This window comes from Martes martes (assembly GCF_963455335.1).
Source record: "Martes martes genome assembly, chromosome: 18".
NCBI lineage: Eukaryota > Metazoa > Chordata > Mammalia > Carnivora > Mustelidae > Martes > Martes martes.
In genome coordinates, this window is record NC_137906.1 from 39,204,121 (window position 1) to 39,229,335 (window position 25,215).

A 25,215-nucleotide genomic window follows, 5' to 3' on the forward strand; every position below is an offset into this window, starting at 1 on the left:
GTATCCACACAGGAGAAGCTGGGCGGGGTCCATGGACACTCTGTGGGATCTTTGCCTCTCTCTGGTAAATCTAAAATTATTTCCTAGTTAAAAGTTACAAACACCGAATCTATTAAATATAAAATACTTAAGGGGACTCTAACGGTCTTACAGGTTCAGGAAACAAATACGAAAAATTTGAAAGCCTGAAATCTTCAGAGTTTTCTAAACCCAGGTGCCATGAAAAACTCAAAAAGTTAATCCCGCAGCTTATAAAAGCAGGAAAAGTTGAAATACGAATTTTTATTCAGCAATTAGAACTCTGAAAATTTCCTAATACAAATGACTTACTCTTGTATTATAAACTGTTTTTGCAAAACTCATGTTCTGAAGCCCTAAAGGCATATAGTCCACGTTAAGAAATTATTTAATGAGCTGGTTTAAATTATATGATTTACTTGTTTGTTTATTTATTAATTGATAAGTAAACTCCATGCCCAATGTGGGACTCAAACTTACGACTCTAAGACCAAGAGTCCCAGGCTCTTCCAAATGAGCCAGAGAGGAGCCCCTCAAAATAAATTTTTAAATGTTTCTAGAAAAATGAATGGTAATTTCTCATGCAGTTCCATAAAATGCTGGTGATTTTTAACATCGAAAGCAAGTTTTATGGGGTGCCTGGGTGGCTCAGTCATTAAGCATCTGCCTTTGGCTCAGATATCGAGCCCTGCATCAGGCTTTCTGGTCGGCGGGAGGCCTGCTTCTCCCTCTCCTGCTCCCCCTGCCTGTGTTCCCTCTCCTGCTCTGTCTCTCTCTGTCAAATAAATAAATACAAACTTAAAACAAACAAACAAACAAGTTTTATAGGGCGTCTGGGTGGCTCAGTTGTCAAGCGTCTGCCTTTGGCTCAGGTCATGATCTTGGGGTCCTAGGATCGAGCCCCACGTTGGGCTCTCTGCTCGGCAGAACCTGCTTCTCCCTCTCTGTGCTCTCTCGCTCTCTTTCCTCTCCCTCTCAAATAAAATAAAAAACTTAAAAAAAAAAGCAAGTTTTAGGTAGTAAGAAATCATAAAGAATATTAACAAGACATATTCTATTTGGGAACACCTGATACGTAACAAGGATGATAAATAGGAATTTAAAAAGAAATTAATAACCACGCATACCTCTCCATTCAACAGGCCAGCCAGGAAGGAGACTGCCCACCAGGGGTATGGACGGCTGCGCGTGCAAACAGAGACCTCACGCTGGAGACCCACACGGTGGCTGAGCCTCACAGGCCCTCCTCGGCTGGACCTCCGGGAAGGCCAGACAGGGCCCTGGGGCAGCCGCAAAGACTCCCCAGGGCTCACTCAGGGGACAAGCAATCCCCCAGTCCCCCTGCAGAGGGAGCCCAGAAACAGCGCTGGGACACCGTTTGCTGGGACACCTTTTTCAAAGGGCCGCAATGTTCCACGGGTGATGCCCCGACCAGTACGGCGAGGGTGCAGTTTCCAGCACCCACCCCACTCAGGGGCGTGCCCCGGGGAGCCCCTGGAGGCCCCTGTGGTTGAAGAGACCAGACTTGGACCCTCGGAGTTCATGTAACAAGACCATGTTTAATGAACGCCGAAGTTGGCGCTATGACACGGGGCTGTGGGGGCTCAGAGGAGGGGGAACAAGGGTGGCAGTGGGGGGGGGGTGAGCAGTGACACTGCCTCCCAGCACCTCTTCTCACTAGGGACTCACACTGTCCCTGCGGAGCCTCTTGAGAGTCCCGTGGGGACAGCAGAGCAGGATGACTGGCCCCATTTTACCGCTGGAGCAACAGAGTTCCAGGCAGGTTCGTGGCTCGCCCAGCGCCACCCAGGGCTCATGGTCCTTCCTCCTGAACCACGGTGGCCCGGTTCGGGGGAGACTGGAGTGGGGGGGTAGGGGAGGGCCAATGCCCCACAGGACGAGCAAGCGAGACGGAGATAGCGGAGGTGTGGCGCGTGGGGACACTGAGGGGCTGGCTGCAGCCACGGGGGGACCAGGCTGGGGGGCGGGACCCAGCACCTGTGACCCAGGCTGCCACAGTCCCAAGAGGCTCTTGGGTGTCCTCCCCCAGGTGCCCAGGCCCTCAGGACCTGCTGAGGGCCGTCACGAGGCAGGAGACCACTCCCCGACCAGTCTTCATGTGGCACCCTGCAGGGCCCCTGTGGGGGCCCCCTGGGCAGGGAGAGGGGCAGGGGAGGCAGCACAAGAAAACCAACCACAGGGCTGTGAGAGGGGCATGGAGGGATCTGGGGAGCAGGCAGCCCTAACAAGCTGGGGTGCCTGGGGACGGATGAAGACCAGCATGCCATGTTGGGGAGTCTGGACAGGACCCTGGGGCCACTGCAGAGACTGTTGGGGAGTGGAGGTGGCCCCGGGCAGAGAGCAGGAGGGCCGCAGAAGCCCCCGTGGGTCCGGGCTTCTCCTGGACACGGAGCTGGCTGGTTTGGATCAGCCGCAGAGGGCCCCTCCCTGCGCCATCCTGGGCGGCCTCTTCAGGGATGGGCTCACAGCGGGGCCCAGCAGAAGCCTCAGGCTCTGAAACGCAAGAACCCATGATGTCCCCTCCAGCCCTTTATCATACTGGTGCTCGGCCCTCCCTCGGGAGGGGCCCAGAGCTCAGCACAGATTCTGCCCTCCCCTCTTCCCCCCTGCCGTGACCGTCCAAGAGGCAGCCATAGGAGGCCAGCACGGGGAGGAGGGTATGGGTGAGAGGGGGTGGGAGGGGGAAGGGGACATGGCCAAGGAGCCGTCCCCAGCACGCCTGTTTCTTCTGGGGAGCCGCCAGCGCCAGCCAAGCACCAGGTGGCCGCCCACCCACAGGACCAGTGGTGGCCACGGGCCTCTGCTCAGGAGCCATGCTACGAGGCACCAGCAGGGGGCGCCATGGCCCCACACTTGATGGAAGGTTTCTTCTGCCTTTCCTGTCCCAGCAGAGCACCAAGGGACGCCTCCACGGAGACCTGGGGCCTGAGCCCACACTCGAGGCAGCAGCAGGTCTGAGCAGGGACAGGCCCAGCCGATGAAGTCCCAGCATGCCCTGGCCGGCCCAGCCCCAGAGCCCCAGCTGCACCTTGACACTGGCCACTGGCACGGCACAGGGGAGAGGAGGGGACCTCACTTACTGCCTAACCCCTGAAGAAGGGGCCTGGCCTCTGCCCCACCCCACCCCATGGTGACGGCTCAGTCACCGTCTGTGCAGGTCCGTCACTGGGTGTCAGGGTCTTGGAAGCCCCAGGCCTCCACAGCCGCGATGAGGAAGTTCTCAGAGCACAGGGGTTGGTTGTTGAAAGTGTCACAGTGGCCAGTGCGGCCCCGGTTTAGGTCCCCATCGATGTAGAGCGCCTGGCCGCCCCCTCCACCTGCAAGATGCTCTGGTCAGTGGCCACCCCTCTGTCCAGAACTGCCCCCTGAGACCCTCTCCCCACTCCCAAGCATCTCCCCTGGGACAGGGTAAGCCTCCGAGCTGTCCCTGCCCTGGCCCTTCCAGATACTTCTCCGAGACCACAGGGCAACCCAGGGTCCCCCACCATGCACCTTCCTGTCCCCACTCCCACTCCTGCACCTGCTCCAGCCCCCACAATTCTCTTCCTCTGCCCATCCCTTGGGGGAGGCACCTGCCACGCAGGACCTCCGTGCCCCATGACCCTGAGCCCATCTCCCAGGATAAGTGACCAAGGGTGGGTGGGTGGGACCAAGCACGGGGAGCAGAGGGGTGCCCACCTACGATGAGGCAGTCATTGCCCCCAGCCATGAACATAGACTCCGTCTTGGAGGGCAGGTTGAAGTGACGTGCAGCCAGGAAAGGCGAGAGGCGGTCAGCAGGGTCGGAGGACACGGGGCGGCACGGCGGCGACGGGGCGGCGGGGGCCTCCGAGGACACAGGCTTGGTCAGCTCTGGGTGTTTGATGACCACCCACTCGTAGCGCTGGACCTCGGGCTGCAGCTGAGGGCAAAGCGGCAGCCAGAGTCACCGCACACAGTGCCCCCGCCGGGCCCTCCTGCCCACACCCCCACCAATCTCAGCACCAGACCCCGCGCCCGGGCTGGGGAGATGCTGCACATGGCCAAGGCCCGCCCGCACGCACGCAGTGTCATCTGACCCTGACCTTCCCTCGTGAAGCCAATGGCGGGGGGTGGGGGCCCTGTGGGGTGAGCAGCCGGCAGCCTCACTCACCCGAAACACGAAGCACTCTCCAGTCCCAAAGAAGCCCACTTTGCCTCCAAACTTGTTCCTCTCACTCCAGTCTGTTGACAGGTAAGCCCCACACACCTGGGGAGAAAGGCCCAGGGCATGAGGCCGCACCCCGCCTGCCTGCAGAAGCACCCCTCGCTCATGGCCGGGCGGCACTGTGGGCACAGTCGCACCCCTGCCCCAACCCGAGGCCAAGCGCCGGAGGTGGCCAGCGGTGTGGGGACGTCAGAGTCTGGAGGGCACGGGGCGGGTGGCCGCCTCGGCTTGTCGGGGGTACTTCTGTTTCCGTCCTTGGCCCTCATTCACGGTGAGGAGCCCACGGCCGCACTTGGACTTCGGCCATCAACCCCAGGGGTGCCCCTCACGCAGAAGCTTCCGAGATGACCGCACTCTAGAGTGTTCCCCAATCCCGCCAGCCAGCAAAGTGCTACATTTCACCAACATACTCAGTCCTTCGAGTGGCTACAGGCTTTGCCCCCCGTGTCTGACACTGAGTCCCTTGCTAGAAGCCAGACACAGGATCCGGGCGGGGTGAGGAACCTAACACTCCCAGGGGTGTGGGTTTGGGAGCCAAGGAACAAGGAGACTCTGCGGGGAGCACAAGGCCCTAGAATGGAGGCCTGGGAGTTCCGACTTTCCTAGACGCTCCAGGGCACTTTCCAGGTGACAGCTACTGCAGAGGACAGCCGCCGCCGACTATCTGTCGGCAGGGGAGGGGTGAAGACAGCGGGTGGCGGGCAGGGAGAGCCTTGCTCACTAGGCCATCTCTGCAGCGCTCCTCAAAGCCAGGCCCTGGGGGGTCAGGCTGCTCCCGCAGGGGAGCCCCAGGGGAGACAGGAGGTCCCTTGGGGCTGGGGTCCCCCTCCGTGGAGGGCCCGCCCCACCCTGTGCACCTAAGAGCAGGGAGCCTGGGTGGAAGTTTCAGGGCGGCTCCTCCCTCCCCGGAGCTCAGCAGACGCAAAGACCCCTCCTCACCTCCTTCTGCGTGGTCTTGATGAGCAGGAGGGTGGGCTCATGTCCTTCACACTGGAGATAGAACCTGGGAGCAAAGACCACACGCAGCAGCCTGGCATCATGCTCGGTGCCCCCTTGGGCCACAGCCTCTGGCGCTCATCACATCTGAGAAGCCTGGGCTGTCTGCGGTAGACGGCCCTGGGAACTGTGTTGCCCTGTGTCCCGGGGACCAAGCACGATGGCCAAGGACCTGACAGCACCTTGGCCTGGACACTTCTCAGCCAAAACAGTGCCCAGGCCAGGCAGCCTGCAGCCGCAGTCACCTACCCCAGACCACCGGCCCTGGTATGATGTGGGGGGGAAAGTCGCACGCAGGTCGCCCTCAGCAGGCCCAGCCACGTGCCAGGTGCTCCAGGGAGACAAGAGCAGAGGAACAGGTCCCTGCTCTAGGAGAGCCTGGAACATGCCTTGGGGCCTGTGCCGGGACACAGCCAACACTGGGAAGTGCCTGAGGAGGCCTGACAGTGCCCTGTGGTGGCACCAAGCGCCTGGGGCTTGGCGGACATCCCCGGGGGCCCTGCCTGTCTGTCCTGCTCTCCGGCCGGGGCTCCCACAGGGCGCAGAGTTGGGGAGCAGGTGAATGTATCTCTAGCCATGCCACATGCGAAGTGTCACCTGGGACTGAAGCCAGAAGCTTCTGAGGCCACCTGCCGTCTCGGGCTCAACGGGGGCTGTGCCTGGCGGAGCTGCCATGGGAGGGGACACGATCTGAGGGGGCCCGACCAGAGTTCCCCGGGCCCACCTGTGGACCAGCCAAGTGGGGGTCGGGGAGTAGTGACCCAAGGCCTACCAGCACGGGTCATCTGTGCTAGAATCCTGTACGCTCCTGGGTGGGGATTCTGCTTCCCGGGTTGTCCCCGCACCCACACAGAAGCCTGGAGCCGGGCTGTGTATTCACGGCATGGAGCCCTCGCGTGTGGGAGGCTTGGGAGTAAGAGAAGTCCAGGAAGAGGGGCTCCCATTCCAGGGCCCCCGGGAATACATCTCTAGCCGCCAACACAACGTTCTGGAGGGGCCCCACAGCTCACTCTGTCCCCCCACACCGGCAGGCCCCGGAGCCCAGGCCAGTGTGTGCCGGTCTCCTGGGGGTTACCTGGTCAGGCTGTACCCGTGCTGCAGGGATGAGAAGAGCAGGAGGGGCTGGCACAGGGCGAAGCGTTCGGGGACCCACGACCAGATGTCTCTCATCTCCTTCACACTGACGATCTCGGAGTGGAAGTTCTCCGCGTGCACGGCCAAGTGCACAAACTGCCTGGGGAGAGCGGGGAGGGCTCAGAGCACAGCCTGGACCCCAGCCCCGATCGTGTCTCCCCACCCTGGAGGGATGCAGAGCCTCTCGTGTAAGCTAAGCCTGCAGGGGGCTCCTCACCTACGGAGGGAGAAACGGGACGGTGCTGACCCCTGGAGCCCCACTCCCTGAGGTTTCAGAGGGGAGAGCACCGGCCTGGGCCAGGACAAAAGCACCTTTTCCCTACTAAACGGGGACAGACACGGAGCCAGCTCTGGCAAGACAAGGTTTCAGAGCCAGCCAAGCACCGACAGACAGCAGAGGCGAGGCAGCCGCGCAGACAGACAGAGCAGGAGCAGCCGGGCTTCCAGGCAGCGTTGCCGAAGCCAGTCCTGAGAGCAGGAGCAAGCAGCCGGGCCCTGGGACAGCCAGGCCGGGAGACGCAGAGAGGCCAGGCACGGACATGTGGTTAACAGACCTACCTTTTAGAGAGTGAAACACTGAAAAACAGGAGGAAGCAACGGACACAGAGAAGAAGAGAAACAAAACAGACAAGGACAGGTTAGTGGCAGGTACTGACGGCCGGGACGTACCTGCCTGTGGTCCAGGAGAAAGGCCTCTGTACCGACGGCCCGGTCAGGCCGAGCCGGTGCGGGGATGGTGTGGGGAGGCTGTGGGCTCCCCCAGGTGCTGTGCTCAGGGCGGGGGCATACCCAGCGGCCACGAGGACAGCAAGCAAGGGAGCCCAGAGCAGGAGGGGCAGAGCAGGGGCGGCTCTGAAATCATGTTCGACGGTCAGCCAGGCCCACTGCCGACATATGACTCCATGGTCAGCGTCCGGCTTCCGTCCCAGCCATGGGCCCTGTCCCCAAGGGCAGGACACTCCACCTTCTGCGCCCACAGCTGCCTGAGCAGTCCGTGGCTGTGGTCACAATTCCCCTTCTCCCGCCCGTGGTTTTCTATCCGCGCAGGGTGGCCTGGCGGGCGGGCCGGCAGGTGACCAAGAGGCTGGCGGGACGAGGTCCGACCCCCACCCTGGGATGCGTCCCAGCTGAAGCCCTCCCACACGAGGGCCGCTCAGAGCCGCAGGGCAGGCCCCCGCTGAGGCCCCCGCTGAGGCCCCCGGGGGCCCGCCTACCTCTTCTGCTTGACGGTGATGCCCTTCTGCTTCAGCGCTTTCTCGTTGGCCATCTGCAGGAGCTGGATCTCCTTCCGGGAGAAGAGGCGGATGGCGAACGCCTTCTCCAGCAGCTTCTCCGGAGACACGGTCTTGGCGATGTCCCTGACGAAGGCGCGGATGTCCTGCTTCACGCTGTCCGGCTCTGGCGGCTGCCCGGCTCTCGCCTTGTGGAAGAACTTGAGGATGGCCAGCGCCACGCGGTACAGCACCTTGTAGCCCTCCACCAGGAAGACGTCGAAGACGCGGGCGAAGTGGCTGAGCGGCAGCTCCCCGAACAGCCAGCGCTGCCAGTCTGCGTAGACCTGCAGCACGTCCTCGGACACGGCCACCATCAGCTTGTGGGCCGCCTGGCAGTACTTGTTCACCAGGTCCCCGAAGGTCATGCAGGAGGACTCGAAGGCCAGGAAGCTCTGGTCCACCAGCTTCCTGCTGGGGTCGTTGCAGGCCAGGATGCGGCAGGCGTTCTCGAAGCACTGGGCCTCGTCCGAGCTGTAGTGCAGCAGCAGGGCCACGACGGCGGGCAGCGCGGGGCAGAAGGACACGTCCGGGAACTGGTTGGCGATGCACAGCAGGATCTTGCGCACGGCGCCCTCACCGCGCGGGTTCAGGCAGTAGCTGGGCACCTGCGTGTTGTCCACGAACTCGGGTAAGGGCAGGCTGCTGTCGCTGTGCTTGCCCACGATCTTGCCCACGATGTCGCTGTACACGCTGGCGTCCGGCGTGACGGTGCGGCAGGGGATGTCCCGGATCAGCCGCTGGTACACCTTGCCGCGCAGGGCGTAGCTGCGGGCCCAGTAGCCCTGGCGGGCCAGCTGCTTCAGCTCCTGCGGCTCCGTGCAGCTCAGCTCCTTGGGGCCCAGGTCCTGCACGGCTGTGTCCATTTTGTCTCTGTCCACAAAGCAGTTGTACCCCGGGGGGTCCATGGTGCAGGGTGCCCGGGAGGAGGGTCCCAGGCTGCCAGGCGGGGCACGGAGCGCTGAAATCCCCAGGCCCCTCTCTGAGGCCTCGCAGCTAACCTGTTTGCCACCCCATACCCTGTTGGATTAAAAGTCAGGCTTAATACATCCGTACGAAGGTTCGTGTCTTTTTGTTTTGCTTTTTTAAGGTTAATTTATGTATTTATTTATTTGAGAGAGGGAGAGAGAGCACACGCACACAAGCAGAGGAGAGGAAGAAGCAGACTGCCTGCTGAGCAGAGAGCCCGATGCGGGGCTCGATCCCAGGACCCTGAAATCATGACCCGAGCCGAAGGCAGATGCTTAACCCACTGAGCCACCCAGGTGCCCTGAAGTTTCACATTTTAAAGAACACGTTTAAAGAACATGTTCTTGTTTTAATCTTTCTATAATGTATTTGAAGGGTTTTCATTTAAGGTAAGTGGATATTGGGTGCCTGGGTGGCTCAGTCAATTAAGCGTCTGCCTTCAGCACAGGTCATGATCCTGTAGTTCTGGGATCAAGTCCAGCACCGGGTTCTCTGCTCAGTGGGGAGCCCACTTCTCCCTCTGCCTCTGCTGCTCCCCCGGCTTGTTTTCTCCCTCCCTCTCTCCCTCGCAAATAAATAAATAAAATCTTTTAAAAATATATAAGATAAGTAGATACTTTGAGAATTCACTATAAACTTTGCAGTAGAATTTCTTTCCATGGGTCTTATGCTATTACCAGAGTAGGTCATACAGACTAAGGAGAGGCTAGGGCTGAGTTCCCCGAAGGGCTAGGCCAGACAGACCCACTCAAAACAGCTCTCCACGGGGTGGGGGAGGCCCATCAGTACCCCCTCCTGCCCTCCACATCACCCTGTGGTCATTGGACCACTGCACCCCAGCGAGTCAAGAGATGCTCGGTCTCCACCCCATTAGGTGTTGGCCCTCGGGCCCTGTGCTCCACTGGGTACTGGCACTGCCCCTCCCCGCCCCACATCAGGATGCAGAGGCCAGCCTTGAACTCTCTAGAAATGCCAGCTAGCTTTCGGGTGGAGAGACATTGCAGCTGGGGGGCAGACATGAGGGCCAAGAAACCCAGTGAAGCAGTCATAGCTTTGCCATGAAGACATTTCTGGGTCTGAATGGGCCCGAGGCCCTGGGGGATTTGGTGTGGCCCCTCCTCTGTGGGGAACCACAGAGGTCCAGGTAGACGGTACCCAATGGCTATGCGGTGCGATCTCTCTCTAGCTAGCAGGTCACCGGTCTACCGTGCAGGGGACCACGACTTAACATCTGCCTTTGCCAAAGGCTACTGTCCTCGGCCACGTCTGCCTCATACCTCAGACCAGCCTTTCCACCTGGGATGGTACAAGGGGACAGAGGGCTCAGGGCTCTGCTTTAGCGGGTTTCAGTAAGTGGCCGGATGGTTCCAGTTTGTCCTGTACCCAGAACACTCATCTGAAAATGTAAAACGGAAGTCACGCCTTGAGAACGGAGTGGAAATGAGAGAATTACGGTATAAAACCTGTAGGGGTGAGAAGGCAGCTGGAGAAAGCCCCTTGATACATTGTTTTTTACTGTGGCAAAATATACAGAAGATTTACATTGTAGCCATTTTTAAGTGCCCGGTTCTGAGACATTCAGAACGTTCACACAGTCCTGCAGCCCTCACCACTGTCAGTCCCCAGATCGCGCTCCTCTTCCCCAGTTGAAACTCTGCCCCCATTAAACACGGATGCCCCCTCCCCAGCCCCTGGCACCCACCCTTCTGTCTCTGTCTCTATGAACGGGACAATTTTAGAGCCTCACAGAAATCGCATCGTACACGTTCGTCATTTTGTGTCTGCCTCATTTCACTCAGCATCATGTCCTTAAGGTTCATGTACGTTTATAGTGTGTATCATAATTTTTTCTTAATTTAAGCTATTTTTTTATTCTTAATTTTTATTTATTTTTTAAGATCTTATTCTGTAAGTCCTAGCTACACCCGTCAGTCTGAAACTCCTGACCCCAAGATCAAGAGTTGCATGCTCTACCACCTGAGCTAGCCGGGTGCCCCAAGACTATTTTTCTAGAGCAGTTTCAAGTTCACAGAGAAGTGAAGGCACAGAGATCTGTCACCACCGCCCCCCCGCCTGCACTGCCCCCAGACTCGTGCATCACCAGCGCAGCTCACCACTTAGCAGTCTGCACGAACATGCCATCGCTACCTGAAATCGGCAGGGCGATGAGGGTTCACTCCTTGTGTACCTTCTAGGAGTCGGGACAAATGTATGAGGACATGTGTCTTCATGATACAGAGTATTTTCACTGCCCTAGAGTACCTCTGTGCTCCAACTGTCCATCCTGCCCTCCCCCAATCATAATGTCCTTCCTCTTTACGCCTGAAGAACAGTCCACATGCGGCCAGAACAGGCCGCGTTTACCCCCCCGTCTGTCAGCTGGCGCGGGTCGCTCCCGGCTCCCGTGAGCAACGCTGCTATGAACACGGGCGGGCCGGGGTCTGCCGGAGTCCGGCCTCCAGCTCTCCTGGAGACGTATCTGTCCATGCTGCTCCTATCCGAGCTTCCCCACAGAGAAGATGAGCTAACCTAAGGTTTTGCGGCAACACCCATTTCACGTGTCCCACCAAGAAGTGCCTCACCCACAGTGGGACGGGCCTGCTGCTGGGCTGGAACCTGCCTCTCCAGAGGAAAAGACGCCTTCGCGGAGCCGGTAAGTTTGCTCTGCCCTGTGTGGGAAAGGAGCCGGGTCCTAAAGAGCCACGTCCAGGGCCACAACCAGGTGGCACTCCACAGCCCCCATGGGCAAATTACCTATAGGTTTGTGGGGTTTGGGTTTTTTTGTTTTGTTTTGTTTTAGATTTTATTTCTTTATTTCAAGTTCTCTCTACCCCCTGACACAGGACTCGAACTCATGACCCTAAGATCAAGAGTGGCACGCTTTTCGGCTGAACCAGGCAGGGGCCCCACCTATAGGGTTTACATCCTTCATTCTAGGCTCTGGGCCCGCTAACCTGTGAAGGGGACCCCAGGCCCATCCTGTGTGTGTGAAAGGCACCAGCTGCTTCTCGGGGCAGTAAACATGTTTATAAGCAGAACGAGAGCCGGGCAGGACAGCACCAAGCCTCACTCAACCGGCCTCCCGTGCTGGTGGGGTACTAGACTGGCAGCTCCAAGCAGATGACCACACCTTGCACAGCTCCTCCAGAAGGACCTTCGAGGAGGAGCACACGGTCTCGTCTGCTGCAGCAAGGAGCCCAGGGACGGGCATGCTGGATTCGGAAGGAGTCCGAGGCAGGGGCGTGCTCCCTGGGCCTCCACAGGCCTTCTCCTCCAGCCCCACCCGAGAGAGAGCAGGGCACTCCGCGGTGGGCAGGCCAGGCCTGCAGCGACTGCTCTAGGCACCTGTAACACTAGATTCATGGTGGTTTTCTTAGTTGTTGTTTTTAAATAGGAATGCAGCGGCACCTGGGTGGCTCGGTGGGTTAAGCCACTGCCTTCGGCTCAGGTCATGATCTCAGGGTCCTGGGATCGAGCCCCACATCGGGCTCTCTGCTCAGCGGGGAGCCTGCTTCCCCCTCTCTCTCTGCCTACTTGTGATCTCTCTGTCAAATAAATAAATAAAATCTTTAAAAAAAATAATAAACAGGAATGCATCGTCACAGAAAGGGCCAATAATACAAAAGGACAGAACAGAAATGTGAAGCCCTGTTCCAGTCCCTCACCCCAATCCTACCCCGTCTTCTACCTAAAGCCAATCGCTATGCATGTTTTAGCATGTATCCCACAAAGCCTTTCCTTCAATTGACACGCACACTCATTCACAATCACATTAGACGGTGTAAGCTACCGGCAAAGAGAAGTCCGGGGATAGGAAACACACCCAACATGTAAGAACATATAAACTCCCCTGGGTTGAATACTGGTGCCCTGGAGGTAAGTTCTGGAGCTGACGTGCCTGTTCCCCCAGATTCTCCTCCTGCAGCTTGCGGCCACCACACGACCCTGTCGGGGATGGGGGAAACAGGCCCCCTGCTCCCCTTGCCCCCCCCCACCCCGGTGGCTGTCCCAGGGGCCAGGAAGGAGGAAGGAGGCCAGGCTTCCACGTCCACACATGGGGGTCAGCATGGAGAAGGGAGGCAGGAGCTAGTGCGGGAGATGGTCCAGCGTTGAGTCCGATAGGCCTAGCTGTCCAGCTTTGACAGCCTGAACCTCACACGACTCATGCCTCTTCCCCAAAGGACACATGCCTACCCAGGAGACGGAGCTGATAAGCATAACCCACCTCATGGGCATGGGTCCTCCTGCAACACCAGGAGGTGGGGGGGGCGGTGAGTTCACGCTCCGGGCTCACCAGCTGGGTGTGTGCGACACCCGGCAGACAAGCACACCCCACTCTCTCTCATGTCCCCTCATCCGTGCTCCCCGCCGTGGCTCTGCTGCACAACTCCTGCCTCTGTGCTCTGGTCGTTCTGGACGCCCTGCCTGTGGGGCCTTGCCACCACGTAAACCCCCCTTCCTTGGGCCTCCAATGCAGAAGCGGGGGAATGACTTTTGATCACAAACGCTGCACTCACCTAAACACCACCCCCCCACCAGTCTCAGGCTTGCTGCAGAGCAACAGGGCAGGGACTGGGCTGGTTCTCAGGGGACACCTCTGACCAGCTCTGTGGGAGGAGGCTGGTTCCAGCTGCCTGTGGCTCCCTGCATTTGGCACGCAGGGAAGTACTTGGTACGTTCTGTCCTCGGCTCTGGGCCTAGCCTGCCAATTCCGGGAAAACTGAAAAAACTCCTTTCGATATCCTTTCGGATTCATCAGAAACCGACGGATGGCTTCAGACACCTGGGGACACGGCGTGCCCGGCAGGCAATGACCACTACAGTAATCGGGGTGGACTTCTCTCAACTTGAGCTCAAGTGACGAGAAGGAAGCAGCCAAGAGAGCTGAGGAAAGATCACTGTGGACAATGAGAAGAGCAAGTGCAAAGGCCCTGAGGCCGGAGCACGCTGGTGAGCTCCAGGAAGGGAAGGGCATCCAGAATGGCCAGAGCACAGCAAGCAAGGCAAAGAGCCGCGGAGACCTCCGGGGCCAGATCGCCCACAGGGAGGAGTCTGGATTTCCTTCTAGGTACAGCCGGAAGCAGGAAGGGGTGTGATCCAACCACTGTACTTAAAAGCCAATTGTTATGAGGATTAACGAAGACTGTTTATAGAAAGCACTCAGCCTAGTCTGGCACACAGGCAGCTCACATGTCCCTGGGGCTTCTCCTTATTGCTTCATAGAGTTCCCTGGCCTGGTACAGGCTCAGGGACATCTGGGGAGGGCTAGGGACCCGGTGGGTCATCCCTTGATCAGTCCTGCAGAGGGGCCTGAGTAAGGCTCCTTCTGGTGGGGGAGGTTCTCCCACAGGCCCACCCAAGTCCCTGGCTCGCTCTTTAGGGACAGTCGCTGCAAAGGGCCTCTTCGACAGACCTGCTTCCCCTACCCCTGTAAGCCCCCTCCAGTGATCCTCACAAACGCCGTGCCTGTTTTGAGGGTCCAGACTACCTATAGAAAGGAAGCAAATTATTCTTGATAAAAAATAAAAGAACTCCGGGGGCCCCTGGGTGGGGCAGTCGGTTGGGCATCTGACTCTCGGTTTTGGCTCAGGACGTGATCTCAGGGTCTTGAGATCAAGCCCCACATCAGGCCCTAAGCTCACCACGGAGTCTGCTGGACTTTCTCTCTCCCTCTGTCCCTCCCCACACTCGCTCACTCTAAGTAAACTCTAAAACAAAAACCAGAACTCTAAGTGGAAATGAGTGACCCCTATTTCCCCCAAATGTGATGTTGCTATGCTGGTGACAGCTTGGTCCGCCTCCCCTTCCCGTCATGATGACCACTGTGCCCTCTGGCCATGTACACTGTCCCGGGTATGCCAAAGGCAAGCTGACATTAGGCTGTGGTGAGCTCCGATGCGGGGGGGTCCTCCCCACAGGCCCTGGCCAGGACGGCTGTTTCTGGGGAGGGAGTTCCTAGGAGGAGACCCTTCTGCTGGGTGCACCCCATGGGAGTTCAGATCAACCCCAACCCTGTCCTCCAGGGCAACAGGAAGAGAAGGTACTGGCTGGGGCTAAGAAGCAAGGCAAGAAGACGGAGCAGAGATGGTGGGAGGGACAAGACCTCCTTGTGGGACACTGGGGCAGGAGAGGCTGAGGAACAACCAGCCAGCAGCCCCTGTTCAAGCCGGACCCCTCCCATCCCAGTCCGCAGGGGCTGCAGAGCACAGGGCCCTCGGCTGCTGGCCGCCAACGGACTCTGCCTTGCAGTCCGAGCTCCCCTAATCCTGAGGACAAGTCAAGGGCATGGGGACTGGCTCCAGTTTACAGAGGAGGAAACCAAGTACAGAGATGTACCCATGAGTGCCACAGCACAGGGACAACCGCCCCAGGTCTGTCTGCCTCTGGGGAGCTCATGGCGACCCCTGCCGTGCCCACAACCCCCGGTCACTTTGGGATCACAGGCCACCTGGACAGTCAGCCCCCCACCCCCGACGCGCTCTCCTCAGTGTGTGCAGGGCTGGCTTCCCAGGGCCCCTCTGTTGTCCCCAAACACTGCCCAGCGTCTGAGGAGTCACAACCCCTGCATTTCTCACCTCTTAAGTGGGGAACATGATTTCCCCAAACTCTTGGCTATGAACCTCACTTTCTTTTTTTTTAAAGACTGTATTTATTTGAGAGAAAGCAAAAGAGCACAAGCAGGGCAAGGAGGCAGAGGAAGGAGAAGCAGACGCCCCGCTGAGCAGGGAGCCCGACGCGGCACTGGATCCCAGGACTCGATCTCAGGACCCCGGGATCGTGACCTGAGCCAAAGGCAGACATTTAACGGACTGAGCCACGCAGGTGCCCCCGGATCTCCCCTTCCTATGACAAGCGCAGGCGCACACGGGAAGCCTGGGTGACTCCGCCCTAACCACCCACCATGGGCTCCGCGCCCCCTTCCAGGCCGGGCCTCCCCTGCCCCTTTTACTCGTCTGACAGGCTTCTGCTGACCTACGGCCTCTGTGCCCTGAGGGGCCACCAAGGCACTGCACTGACTCCACCTGAGCCCAGCAGAAGGGGCGACAGGAGGGGCGCTGAGTGTATGGAGACGGGGGGCAGTCCAGGTGCCAGAGTGGGCAGGGCAGAGAGAGGAGGACACGCCAAGGCGGGCAGGCTGAGGTGGGCGGAGAGTGGCCAGAGCTGGGACAGAAGGGGACCGATAGCCATGTGTGCCAGCTGTCCTGGGAGGCTGGATCACCCCCACACAAGCGGGATCAGTCGGAGAGCCTAAGCAGAAGGTGGCACGTCAGGAACGTTCCCCTGGTGGCCGAGGAAGGAGGGCTGAGTGCAGAGAAGAGGCGCGGGGAGGGTGGCATAGGGCCAGCCAGGGAGGATGGAGAAGACGGGCTGCAAACAGCCTGCCCAGGGGTAGGTTCCACCAGCCAAGGTGACCCCGTGGTGGGGGCAGACACCCAAGCAGGGAACGGAGAATCTGACCCAAGGCAGGGGCAGGGCCGGCAGAGCAGCCGGGGTGCTCCCGCTGGAGTGCGAAGGCCTGGTATGGCAGACACGCCTCTGGGGCTAATGCCCGAGCTGCTCAGGTTGGAGGCAAGGGCCCGCCCAGACGCCAACGCTGGCTCCTAGACTTGTCAGCCACCGGTCGGCCTCATGGAGGCGCATACACACAGCCCTGGTCGCCACCAAAGGGCAAGGGGCCGCGGTGTGCAGAGGGATTCTCACCAACCCCACCCCCAGCTGCGGAACAGCACCGGGTCCAGAGCTGGGCCTGCTGGGCCTTAGTCACCGAGCACAGGACCGGGGAGCTGCACCGCGGGGGTCGGCCGCTATGGCTCAGCATTTCCTCTGCTCTGAGCAATCCTCCGTCTGTTCAGGGAGCAGGACTAGCAAACAGAGAACCGACAGGAAGGAGGCGGCGGCCCCAGCCCTGTGCGTGTGTGTGGGCGCACGCGTAGGTATGTGTGCGCGTGTGCATGTACGTGTGTGTGCATGTGTGTGTGGGCACAGGTGTGGGTGTGCGTGTGCAGCAGGACAGCGGGACAGGGACGTGCCTGGCTCTGGGGCTGCGGACTTCCGTGGGACAGAGCTGCTCCCCTCTCAGGCGGTGGAATCCGTGGCTTTCTCAGTCTCTAGGGAGCCCCGTAGCTGTAGAGGCCGTGGGTCTCTCTCAAGGTAGAGCCTACAGACAAGCCAGGCGACAACAGCACGAGGAAGCCCGCGACACCCGCTTGGAACTAGAGACCGGCATGCGGCGGTGACACAGCCCCATTCCAGCCCTCCCTCAGGTGTGTGCATGAGAAAGACGTGTTTGCTGCCTGACACGGAGATGCTCGGGGCTGAGGCCACTGGGCAGGGCGCCAAGCGGGGAAGACAGCCCGTGTGGGAAGGGAGAGCTCAGCTCATGGGGCATTTGGGTACGAGACAGGGTCGGCGGGGGGCGGGGGGCAGCCTGAAGGGCGCTAGCAAGTCAGGAATGGCAGACACGGCCGGTGGAGCTTCAGGTGAGGACGGCGGAAGGAGGTGGAGGGTTGGGACAGGTCCCTGAGGCCATCTGGCCTACAAGGCGGAAGGGGCAGGGATGGGCCTGGCCATAGGCCTGGAGCAGGGCACATTCCAAGGCAGGAGATGACCAGCCTCTCCCAGTACTCTGGAACCTTCTTCTCAAGTCTGAGTCAAATCGGACTTCCTCACGAGGCCCAGACTTCCCACCCATCTGTGGGGAGAACAGGAAAACACCCCATTCCACCGGCAGGAATATGCTGGAGGCCGCGGGGAAAAGCTGCAGGTCGTAGTGTGGAACCTGGGGGGGCAAGGGGGGGCGGGTACGCATCTCCCCATCTCAGCCCTGGGCTGTGAGAGGACTCCATTTGTGCAGACAGTGGTGGTGGTGGTGTCACTGACCGGGGTACCCACAGTCACTGATCCCCCACATTCTCTTACTGTGCTGTCCTGCTTTCACCCACCTCCCGCACTCCCACCACTCCTCTGGCTCTGGAACCTGCGATCCATAGCACCCACCTCCTCATCCTCTCTCTGAATGTGCCCTTCACCCTTCTGGCCAGACCGCAGGGGCTCCCCTGGACCCAGCCCCCTCTATCTGGGCTCTCCCCCGCCCCTGCTCCCCCTCTATGTGGGCTCTCCCCAGACGCTGCCCCTCTACCAGAGCTCTCCCCGGACCCCCGCCCCCCTCTATCTGAACTCTCCCTGGACCTTGACCCCTCTACCCTGGCTCTCCCCAGACCCTGCCCCCTCTAGCTGAGCTTTCTCTGGACCCCGCCCCTCTCTATCTGGGCTCTCCCCAGACCCTGTCCCCCTTTATCTGACCTCTCCCCGGACTCTGCCACCCCATTTATGCTCTCCCCAGACCCAGTCTCCCTCTGTCTGGGCTCTCCCCAGACCCTGTCCCCCTCTATCTTGGCTCTCTCCAGACCTTGCCCCCCTCTGTGTGGGCTCTCCTCAGACCCTGCCCCCCAGGGTCCTGGTTTCCTGGACCCCCAACTCAGCTCAAAACCACCACTGCAGAGCGCGACGGGGCAGAGCAGGCGGCCTCGGCTCGATGCTCCCCAACTTCAGAAGCTTTACATCTCTATCACTTCACGCACATCCTGTCAGCTCCGAAAGTGCCAGAGATGGGGTGTCATGTGCACCCCACTCTCTCATGACCCCATCCAAGGGCTCTTCATGATGCCCTTCCCTCTTCCCACCCCTCCCCCTACCCAGCGGCCCCGCTTGGCTTTACCTCCTCGCCCACTCAGCCTAGACCTGCCTGTCAAGCCCCTCCGGTCTTCCCCCCTGGGCCACCAGGCACACCCACAGGCGAAGCCGGCCCCACAGCACACTTCTCTGCGCCTGCACACCAGCTGGAGGGGAAAAATCAGGCTGCCCTGGTCCAAGCCCTCAGAGCCCCCTGGCCAGCAGGCTCTCCGAAGCCGCACCCCAGCTGATAGCTCCACACCCACCTGCGGCCCCTCCCGCTCCGCCCCTCAGTCTGCATCTCCCCTGGGCCCTGACTCTCCCCCGTCAGGCACCCCATCTGTCTTAGTGTCCCCTAAGAACCCACGGGCTGCTCTGGCCCTGTGGCTCCTTCTTCCTTCCCTCCCAGTGAAGCTTCTGGACAGAGTGGGTGTACCCACCTTGCAGGGACACCCTTGGGTCCTTATCGCCCTGAAGCACGCGTGGGTGACCTCGCTGCTCTCAGCTCTCCTCTGCGGAGGCCTCCCGCCTCCCACCCTCCTGACCCCTCAGCTGCCGGGCCTCTCCTGCTCCCATCCGCCCACGAGTCTTTTAAATGTGGCTTTCACGGGGTCCACGCTCTTCTCCGCCTCAGATCCTCTGGTGAACTCAGGTCCTAAACCTTCAACTGTTTTCTGGAGTGACGCTCACCACCCTACACTCCACATGACCAACGCAGCTCTGGGCTGCACTGGAAACCCTTCCCTGGCCCCACCCTCCTTCGGGGTCTGGCCGTGGTGTGTGGCCCGGGACAACCCCCGTGGAGGCGGCAGCAAAGCAGGAGACACCCATCTCCCTCACCTGCCTTTCCTGGCCTCCCAGGCAGGGCGGAGGGCGCCCTCGCCGCACGCGATCCCTCCTTGGGCAAAAACGGCTCTAACTGTGGGCACCCTGGTGTGAGGACGGGCTTAGGGGTCCCGCTCTTCCACCACGTGATGATTTTTGAGCCCAGGGGCCTCCCGCCAGAGCCGGTGTAGCCGGGAAGGAGGAAACTAGAGACAGCAACATGGAGACGCAGAAAAATCCCAAACCACTTTAGCCCAAGAGGAAAATTTAATTCTAAACAGTAACAACAGGAACGTTTGCCAGCCTGTGCCATGCCGGTGACCTTCCCAGCAGGTGTCTGCATAGAACCGGAGCACAGGCTGTGCTCTGCCTCGGCCCTGAAGCAGAACACAGGGATTTTCCAAATAGTAACGGCAACTGGCAACTCCACGGCGACTACCAGGCAGCCGGTTCTGGGAAGCTGGTAGTGGCCTTTGCTGGTGGCACACGATGGAGGGCGCGTGCCAGGGACAAGGGGTGTAACCATTAACGAGGCATTAATCACAGCACAGCTGGCCGGCCTGTCTGCCTGTCTTCCAGGCAGAAGTTCAAATGCAGGTCTTACCAATGACACCTGAGCCTAGGGCACGGGACCTGGAACAGGTCCCTGTTAGCCACTCCGAAGAGTCCCCTATGGCCCTCTGCTGGGTCAAACACCTTTGCCCCAGCCTGGCCTGGCCTGGTCCGCCCACAGGCAGGGGCTAAGGTTGGAACGGGGTTTTGTTAACACAAGGATCTGGATCTTCCCAGCAAAACAGGGTCTTCCCAAGAGCAGGGGTGAGCAAACGCCCCCAGGGCACGGGAAACACCAGCCAGCTACACAGAATGAGAAGCAGGAGAAGGGAACTCGAAGGTCGGCAGCATCGGAATTCCAACCAGTCTGAATTCCAAGCAAGGTGCCTGTCACAGGTGTGCCTCAGAAGGCTGGGCACAGAGCAGGTTCTGAGCAAGTATTTTTAGACCTGACAACAAAGCTGGGGCGAGAGGGAGTCTTGCAGTCATAATCATTTTAACAGGCATTCAAAACACTTCCTGGGCACCTGGTACCAGGTGCTGGATACAAAGACACAAGCTCTCCATGAGCCACTGCCCGTGGGGACATGGAGGGATGGACCACGCCAACCCAGACGCAGGTGCGCAGAGAGGAAAGCACAGGGTGTCGGGTGCCTCAGCTGGGTCCTGCGGGACAAGGAGGCCCTGGCCCAGGAAGAAGTGACAGCCTGGGCCCAGGACAGGGTATCAGGGGGCACAGCCACTCGGGGCAGCGAGCCCTACAGTCTTTAAGAGGACAGGCCACTGACCACCATCCACAGTGCAGATGACTAAACGTGCTACAGTCCAGCCGCACGGGATCCCAGAAGCCAAAGGACCTGAGACCAAGGCCTGGCGTGCACCGGGCAGTGGGGAGGGACAGTCCCAAAGGGCAGGGAAGGCTGTCTGAGGCAGGAGGAATTAATGCATACACTTGGGTCTTTCTAAGTCCAGCAGCTTTACCAAGATTTAAAGGCTAGAATGATCCTTGCTGGACAAGGAATTCCTGGAGAGAGAGAAGCCCTGCAAAATGATACAAGGAAATGCTGAAGGGACCAAATGGGGAGGGAAGCATTCAGTGGGAGCAGGTAAGGAACTACATTTAAAATACTACACAGTAAGGCTTTTATTGGTAACAGAATCGCCCGTCAGTAAGCAACACCCCTCACTGTGTGTGGTACCCAATTAAAATTGTGTAACCATTAGGCAAACACAGTTTCAGATTATGGGAAACAGGCCAAACTGTGTCTAGTATGTTCTCGATTACCTGTAAAAAGGGAGAGCAGCAAAGGAGGCTGGAGTGAGAAACCATGACCGCTCCCATGTGACCCCAGCCAGCAGGTCCTTGTGCAATACCCAAGGGAGACTGATAAGGTCCCACAGCCAGCTGGGGGCACATAACCGCCATGGGACAGAAGGAGATCTTGTCTCGGGTGCCCTAAGTGAGGAGCATGTTCCTTCAGAGACAAAGATAACTTCCAACAGCCCACTGTGCGCTTATCTGAAGGCCAGACCAGCCCTGTGGGGCCCTGTGCCACCTGAGGGCAGAGAGAGGCTCCTTTTGCAACATGGGCCTTTCCCCACCCTCTCCCCCTCAGCCCCCAGGTGTGGGAGGAAGATGGAAGGGGCACCACACACTTGCTCGAGAGAGCATCGAGAGTCTTTCCCAAGTCCTGCTTGCTGCTAATGCGGGTGTACCACACAGAAACTGAGGTCCCAGAGGTACAGCAAGGGGGCCTCGAGAATTCCGTAACTCTGAATCAGTCTCTGGGTGTGAAAAACACTTTTTTCAGAGATCTAAGAATGCTCTGAGGGGACCCACCCCTGGTCTAGAGGGAAACGGGATCCTTTGAGATAAGTGACAATCTGGGTTTCCCAAAAGGCACATAAAGCCATGAGACAGGAAGGGCCTGGCAATAATCATCTGATTTTGCACCTTGAGGATCTTACATTTCGCTGTTTAGCCAACAAATTGGGGCCCTGTGACAAAGAAGAACCCCACGATCCTGCCCCCAGGCCCCAAGGCAAGGGCTTATGAATCAGACTTCCATGACCTCGCCCGTCCTCTTCCCAGACGGACATAAAACCTCAGATCCCTCTAGGTTTCTCTTGCTTACTCCATACACAGCCCTGGGGAGGCCCACCCCAGTCCCTGCGGCTTCAGCACCACTGGAAGGAGTCCCGCGAACGCTCCCGAGCCCAGGACGCTCTCCCTGGCTCTAGACTAATGTACACCCACCTCCCACTGGGGAAGCCTTACTGACATTCAGCTCAACATCTCCACACCGGAAGTTGTCACCTTCCCCCAAACCAGCTTCCTTCCAGCACCCTGTGTGTGTGGCACGGGGCCGCCAACTGCTGTCACCCACTCTTGGAATGTTCCTTACGCCTCCCTTCTCCCTGGCCCTTCCCCTCCCTGCAGCCACCTGTCCCAGGGTCCCTCTCTCCTTTCTGTCCCCTGGCACCCTTCCTCTGCACTGGGCCTACGTCTGGCTAGGAAGACTTCTGTGGCCTCTTAACGGCTTCCGACTCAGTGCAGGCCTTCACCACCCAACACGGCTACCGCTGCCTGGTCCCCCACGGAGAGGACGATCACGTCAGCCACTCACAAACCCAAGACCCCTTGGGGGCTTGCTTCCCACAGCTCTCAGGGTAAAGTTCAAACCTGAGCCTGGAACTCAAACACTCTTTCCCAATCTGCCTCAGTTTCCCCGGCCTCCCAAGTCTCCTGAGGCCCTTCCTTCAACTACAGGGTGTGAGATCGTCAGGCCTTTCTCCCCGCACACGCATGGTCCCTTTGCCCAGAAGGCTCTTTCCCTCACACGGCCTCGCCACATCTATTCTTTTGTGAAAATTTAGCTCAAGTCCTTCCTAGGAATCCCTACCAAAGGGCAGCCAGAGGCTACTGCTCTCTCCCCGCTGCACAGCCAGAGGCTACTGCTCGCCCCCCACCCCGCCCCCTCCTCCCTGTACGGCCAGCTGTGGCACACGGTCTCCCGATGGGGCCTCCTTGTGCCAAGGACAGTAGGATCTCGATAAATTTGTGTTAAAAGCATAATGAAAAGCACTGAATAAAGAATTCAAGTGGATTCTTAATAAAATGCCTGAGGTGGTTATTTTTTTTTCCCCCCTTTGATATTATCTCCATTTAGAAAGTGACACTTGCAACAGCCACTGAAACTGTGGCTTTGAGTTGAAAAGGTCTTCTTTCCTCCACAGACAGAGTTGTCATAACAGGAAAGGTATGCTTCAACGGGTAAAACATTGAACAGGGTAAATGTTAAGTGCTTTTTTATAACCTGCTTTGTTGTTCTTATGTACTTCAAACCAGAAACCATCTAAAAGCAAACACTTAAATATGTCTTCTGAGGTTGGCTCAGACCACAACTGGAATTAGGAGCAACATAGTGTACCCAAGGTCACTTGGCCTGCTGGACAGTCCTGGCAGGTGCGCTGGGGCCCACCTGCAGGTGAACCTGCAGACTCGGGGGTGAATTTTATTACTGTTATGAGAAGCCTGTCCAGGTGACGTCTACGTTCCCCGAAGGTCACCCTTAATCCAGACGGGAATTACTGAGCTAGCTTCAGGACCTTGGTTCATTTCAACAGCTGTTCAGAGATACCCGCCTGCCTTCTCCATGCCAGACAATAATAGAAGAGCAAAGATGAACGTGACGTGGCTCTCACCCTGTTCACGGGGAGAGACAAGCTTCTAAACAGACCACTTGCGCCCGATAAGCACTTCACGTAAAGACTTAATCTGAGGACTGAGAAGATTAGTCGAGGACCAACCTTCAGAGCAAAAGAAGTGCGTGAGGGGCCGCACCCCCGGCTAGGGCTAAGTGCAAAACCTTCGTGAGATTTCCTGAACTTTTCTTACTTGGGTTTGCTTCTCAAAGCCTGTACCCCTTCAAATGAATAGGACCTGCATGCTTGGCTCCAAGACAATTAAGCAAACAGTTACAGGGGTCTGGTGCGAGTCCTCCTCCTCAAGTGGAGGAAACAGCTACATCTGTGGAATAACGGGGTTTTGGGGGGGCAGAGGGGGTGTTTTTTGTCTTTTGTAATTCGCCCTCTGACACCTGAGCAAATATACATCGAAATAATGAAAACCAGCTTTGAGTGCCCCTATTGACCCCAGAAAGGCAGACAGACTCCTGACTAGGAATAAGAAAATGGGCAAACACCAGAACGCCAGCATCACCACCATAGCCACAGAGCCACTGGCCACCAGGCCTGCAGCTCCGGCGCACACTGCTATCTTAACCGTCTACCTGTGCCTCCCCATAACCCAGGTGGCTCTTAGACAACCTTTGGCCTTTAACGTCAGCCCAGCCAGTGGCACTCCAGGAACCCCACAGCATCTGTCCCCGTATGCAGCGAGGTCATCAATGAAAACCTGTAGCCAGGCCACCAGCACCCCTGCCCAAAGAAAACCGGGACCCGGTGCAGCCTATGCCCAACCTCCAGCTGTGCCTACTCAAGGCTCGGAAAGCACAGTGCCAGGGGCCCTGCCGAAACGCTCCCTTCCGCCGGCAAGGCCTGGAGGATGGCTGCGGCCTGGCACAGCAGCCAGGCCAAGGGCTCCGAGGCTGGGCAGACAGGTACCTGGGCGGCAGGTGGGCGGGCGGGTCATCCTGGGGCAAGCAGAGGGCCCAGAGGAGAGCAGTTGCAGGTCTTCAAGGGCAGAACGTTATCAGAGAATCTGTTGCAATTTCGAGTCCAGGAGAGGATTTCCTACCCCGCAGAACCGGAAAGTGCCCCGAGAAAAGAGTGACACGGGAACAGCTCTTTCCGACGCTTCGCCCTGGGCCGACCGCGGACCTCCGCTGGTGGGGGGAAGGGGGGGCGTAGGCCCTGCCCCGCGGTGGGCGTCGGGCGGGGCTGGATGGGCCCCTGCCCTGGGCCCCTCGCGCCCGGCGCTCGGTCCGCGGGGCCCAGCCCGGGGAGGGCGGGCAGGGCAGGCGGACGGCCGCGGGCCCCGGGCGCACGGGGTCCGGACCCCTACCCGCGCCACGGCCGGCCCCAGCGCCCCGCCTCGGACGGAGGCCCCGCAGCCCTGCCCCACGTCCCCTCCCTCAGCACGCCCCCGCCGCGGTGACAGCCGGCGACCCGGCCCCGCGCCGGGCCGTCACGCCCCCCGCCCGCCGAGCCGACCGCGCACCCACCTCCGCCCGCCGCGCCGCGCCGCGCCGCTTCTCCTCAGCTGGCCGAGCGACTGAGCGCGGGCCCTTCTGCGCACGCGCGCACGCGGCCCCGCCCCCGCCGAGCACGCGCCGCCGGCTGCCCACCCCGGGCGCCCGCGGGTCTCGGCCGCGGCGGGCTCTGGGCATGCGCGCTGGCGCCGTGCCGCCGGGCCGCGGGAGCCGGCGGTGGCCAGAATCGGGTCCCGGCGTTGAGGGGCGCAAGCCGAGTGGGCGGGGGATGCGGGGTCCCGCCCAAGGCAAGGCTGGGGGCGTCCGGAGCCGAGAGGGCTGCCAGCCAGAGTCGCCGCCCCGCCGGGTCACGCGTAGACCGGGGAACGCTCGTCTGCGTGGACACGACGTCCGGTCC

General features: G+C 59.5%; 1 protein-coding gene across 4 annotated transcripts; it reads right to left on the minus strand.

Annotated features, from left to right (window-relative positions):
- Nucleotides 1-1,553: 1,553 nt before the first annotated feature.
- TBC1D24 (TBC1 domain family member 24) lies at nucleotides 1,554-24,882 on the minus strand. Of its 4 annotated transcripts, XM_080830564.1 has the most exons (9): nucleotides 24,831-24,882; nucleotides 7,570-8,646; nucleotides 6,914-6,931; nucleotides 6,297-6,455; nucleotides 5,165-5,228; nucleotides 4,172-4,267; nucleotides 3,718-3,940; nucleotides 3,186-3,356; nucleotides 1,560-2,532 (listed from the first exon to the last, which is right to left on the minus strand). In XM_080830564.1, the coding sequence occupies exons 2-8, from the start codon at nucleotides 8,532-8,534 to the stop codon at nucleotides 3,202-3,204; spliced, it is 1,680 nt and encodes a 559-aa protein (XP_080686690.1). In that variant the 5' UTR covers nucleotides 8,535-8,646; nucleotides 24,831-24,882; the 3' UTR covers nucleotides 1,560-2,532; nucleotides 3,186-3,201. The 4 variants fall into 4 exon arrangements, with proteins under 4 accessions (XP_080686689.1, XP_080686691.1, XP_080686690.1 ...); XM_080830563.1 differs by having other exon boundaries at nucleotides 1,554-3,356; XM_080830566.1 differs by lacking the exon at nucleotides 6,914-6,931 and having other exon boundaries at nucleotides 24,831-24,872.
- Between the last annotated feature and the right edge of the window lie 333 nt (nucleotides 24,883-25,215).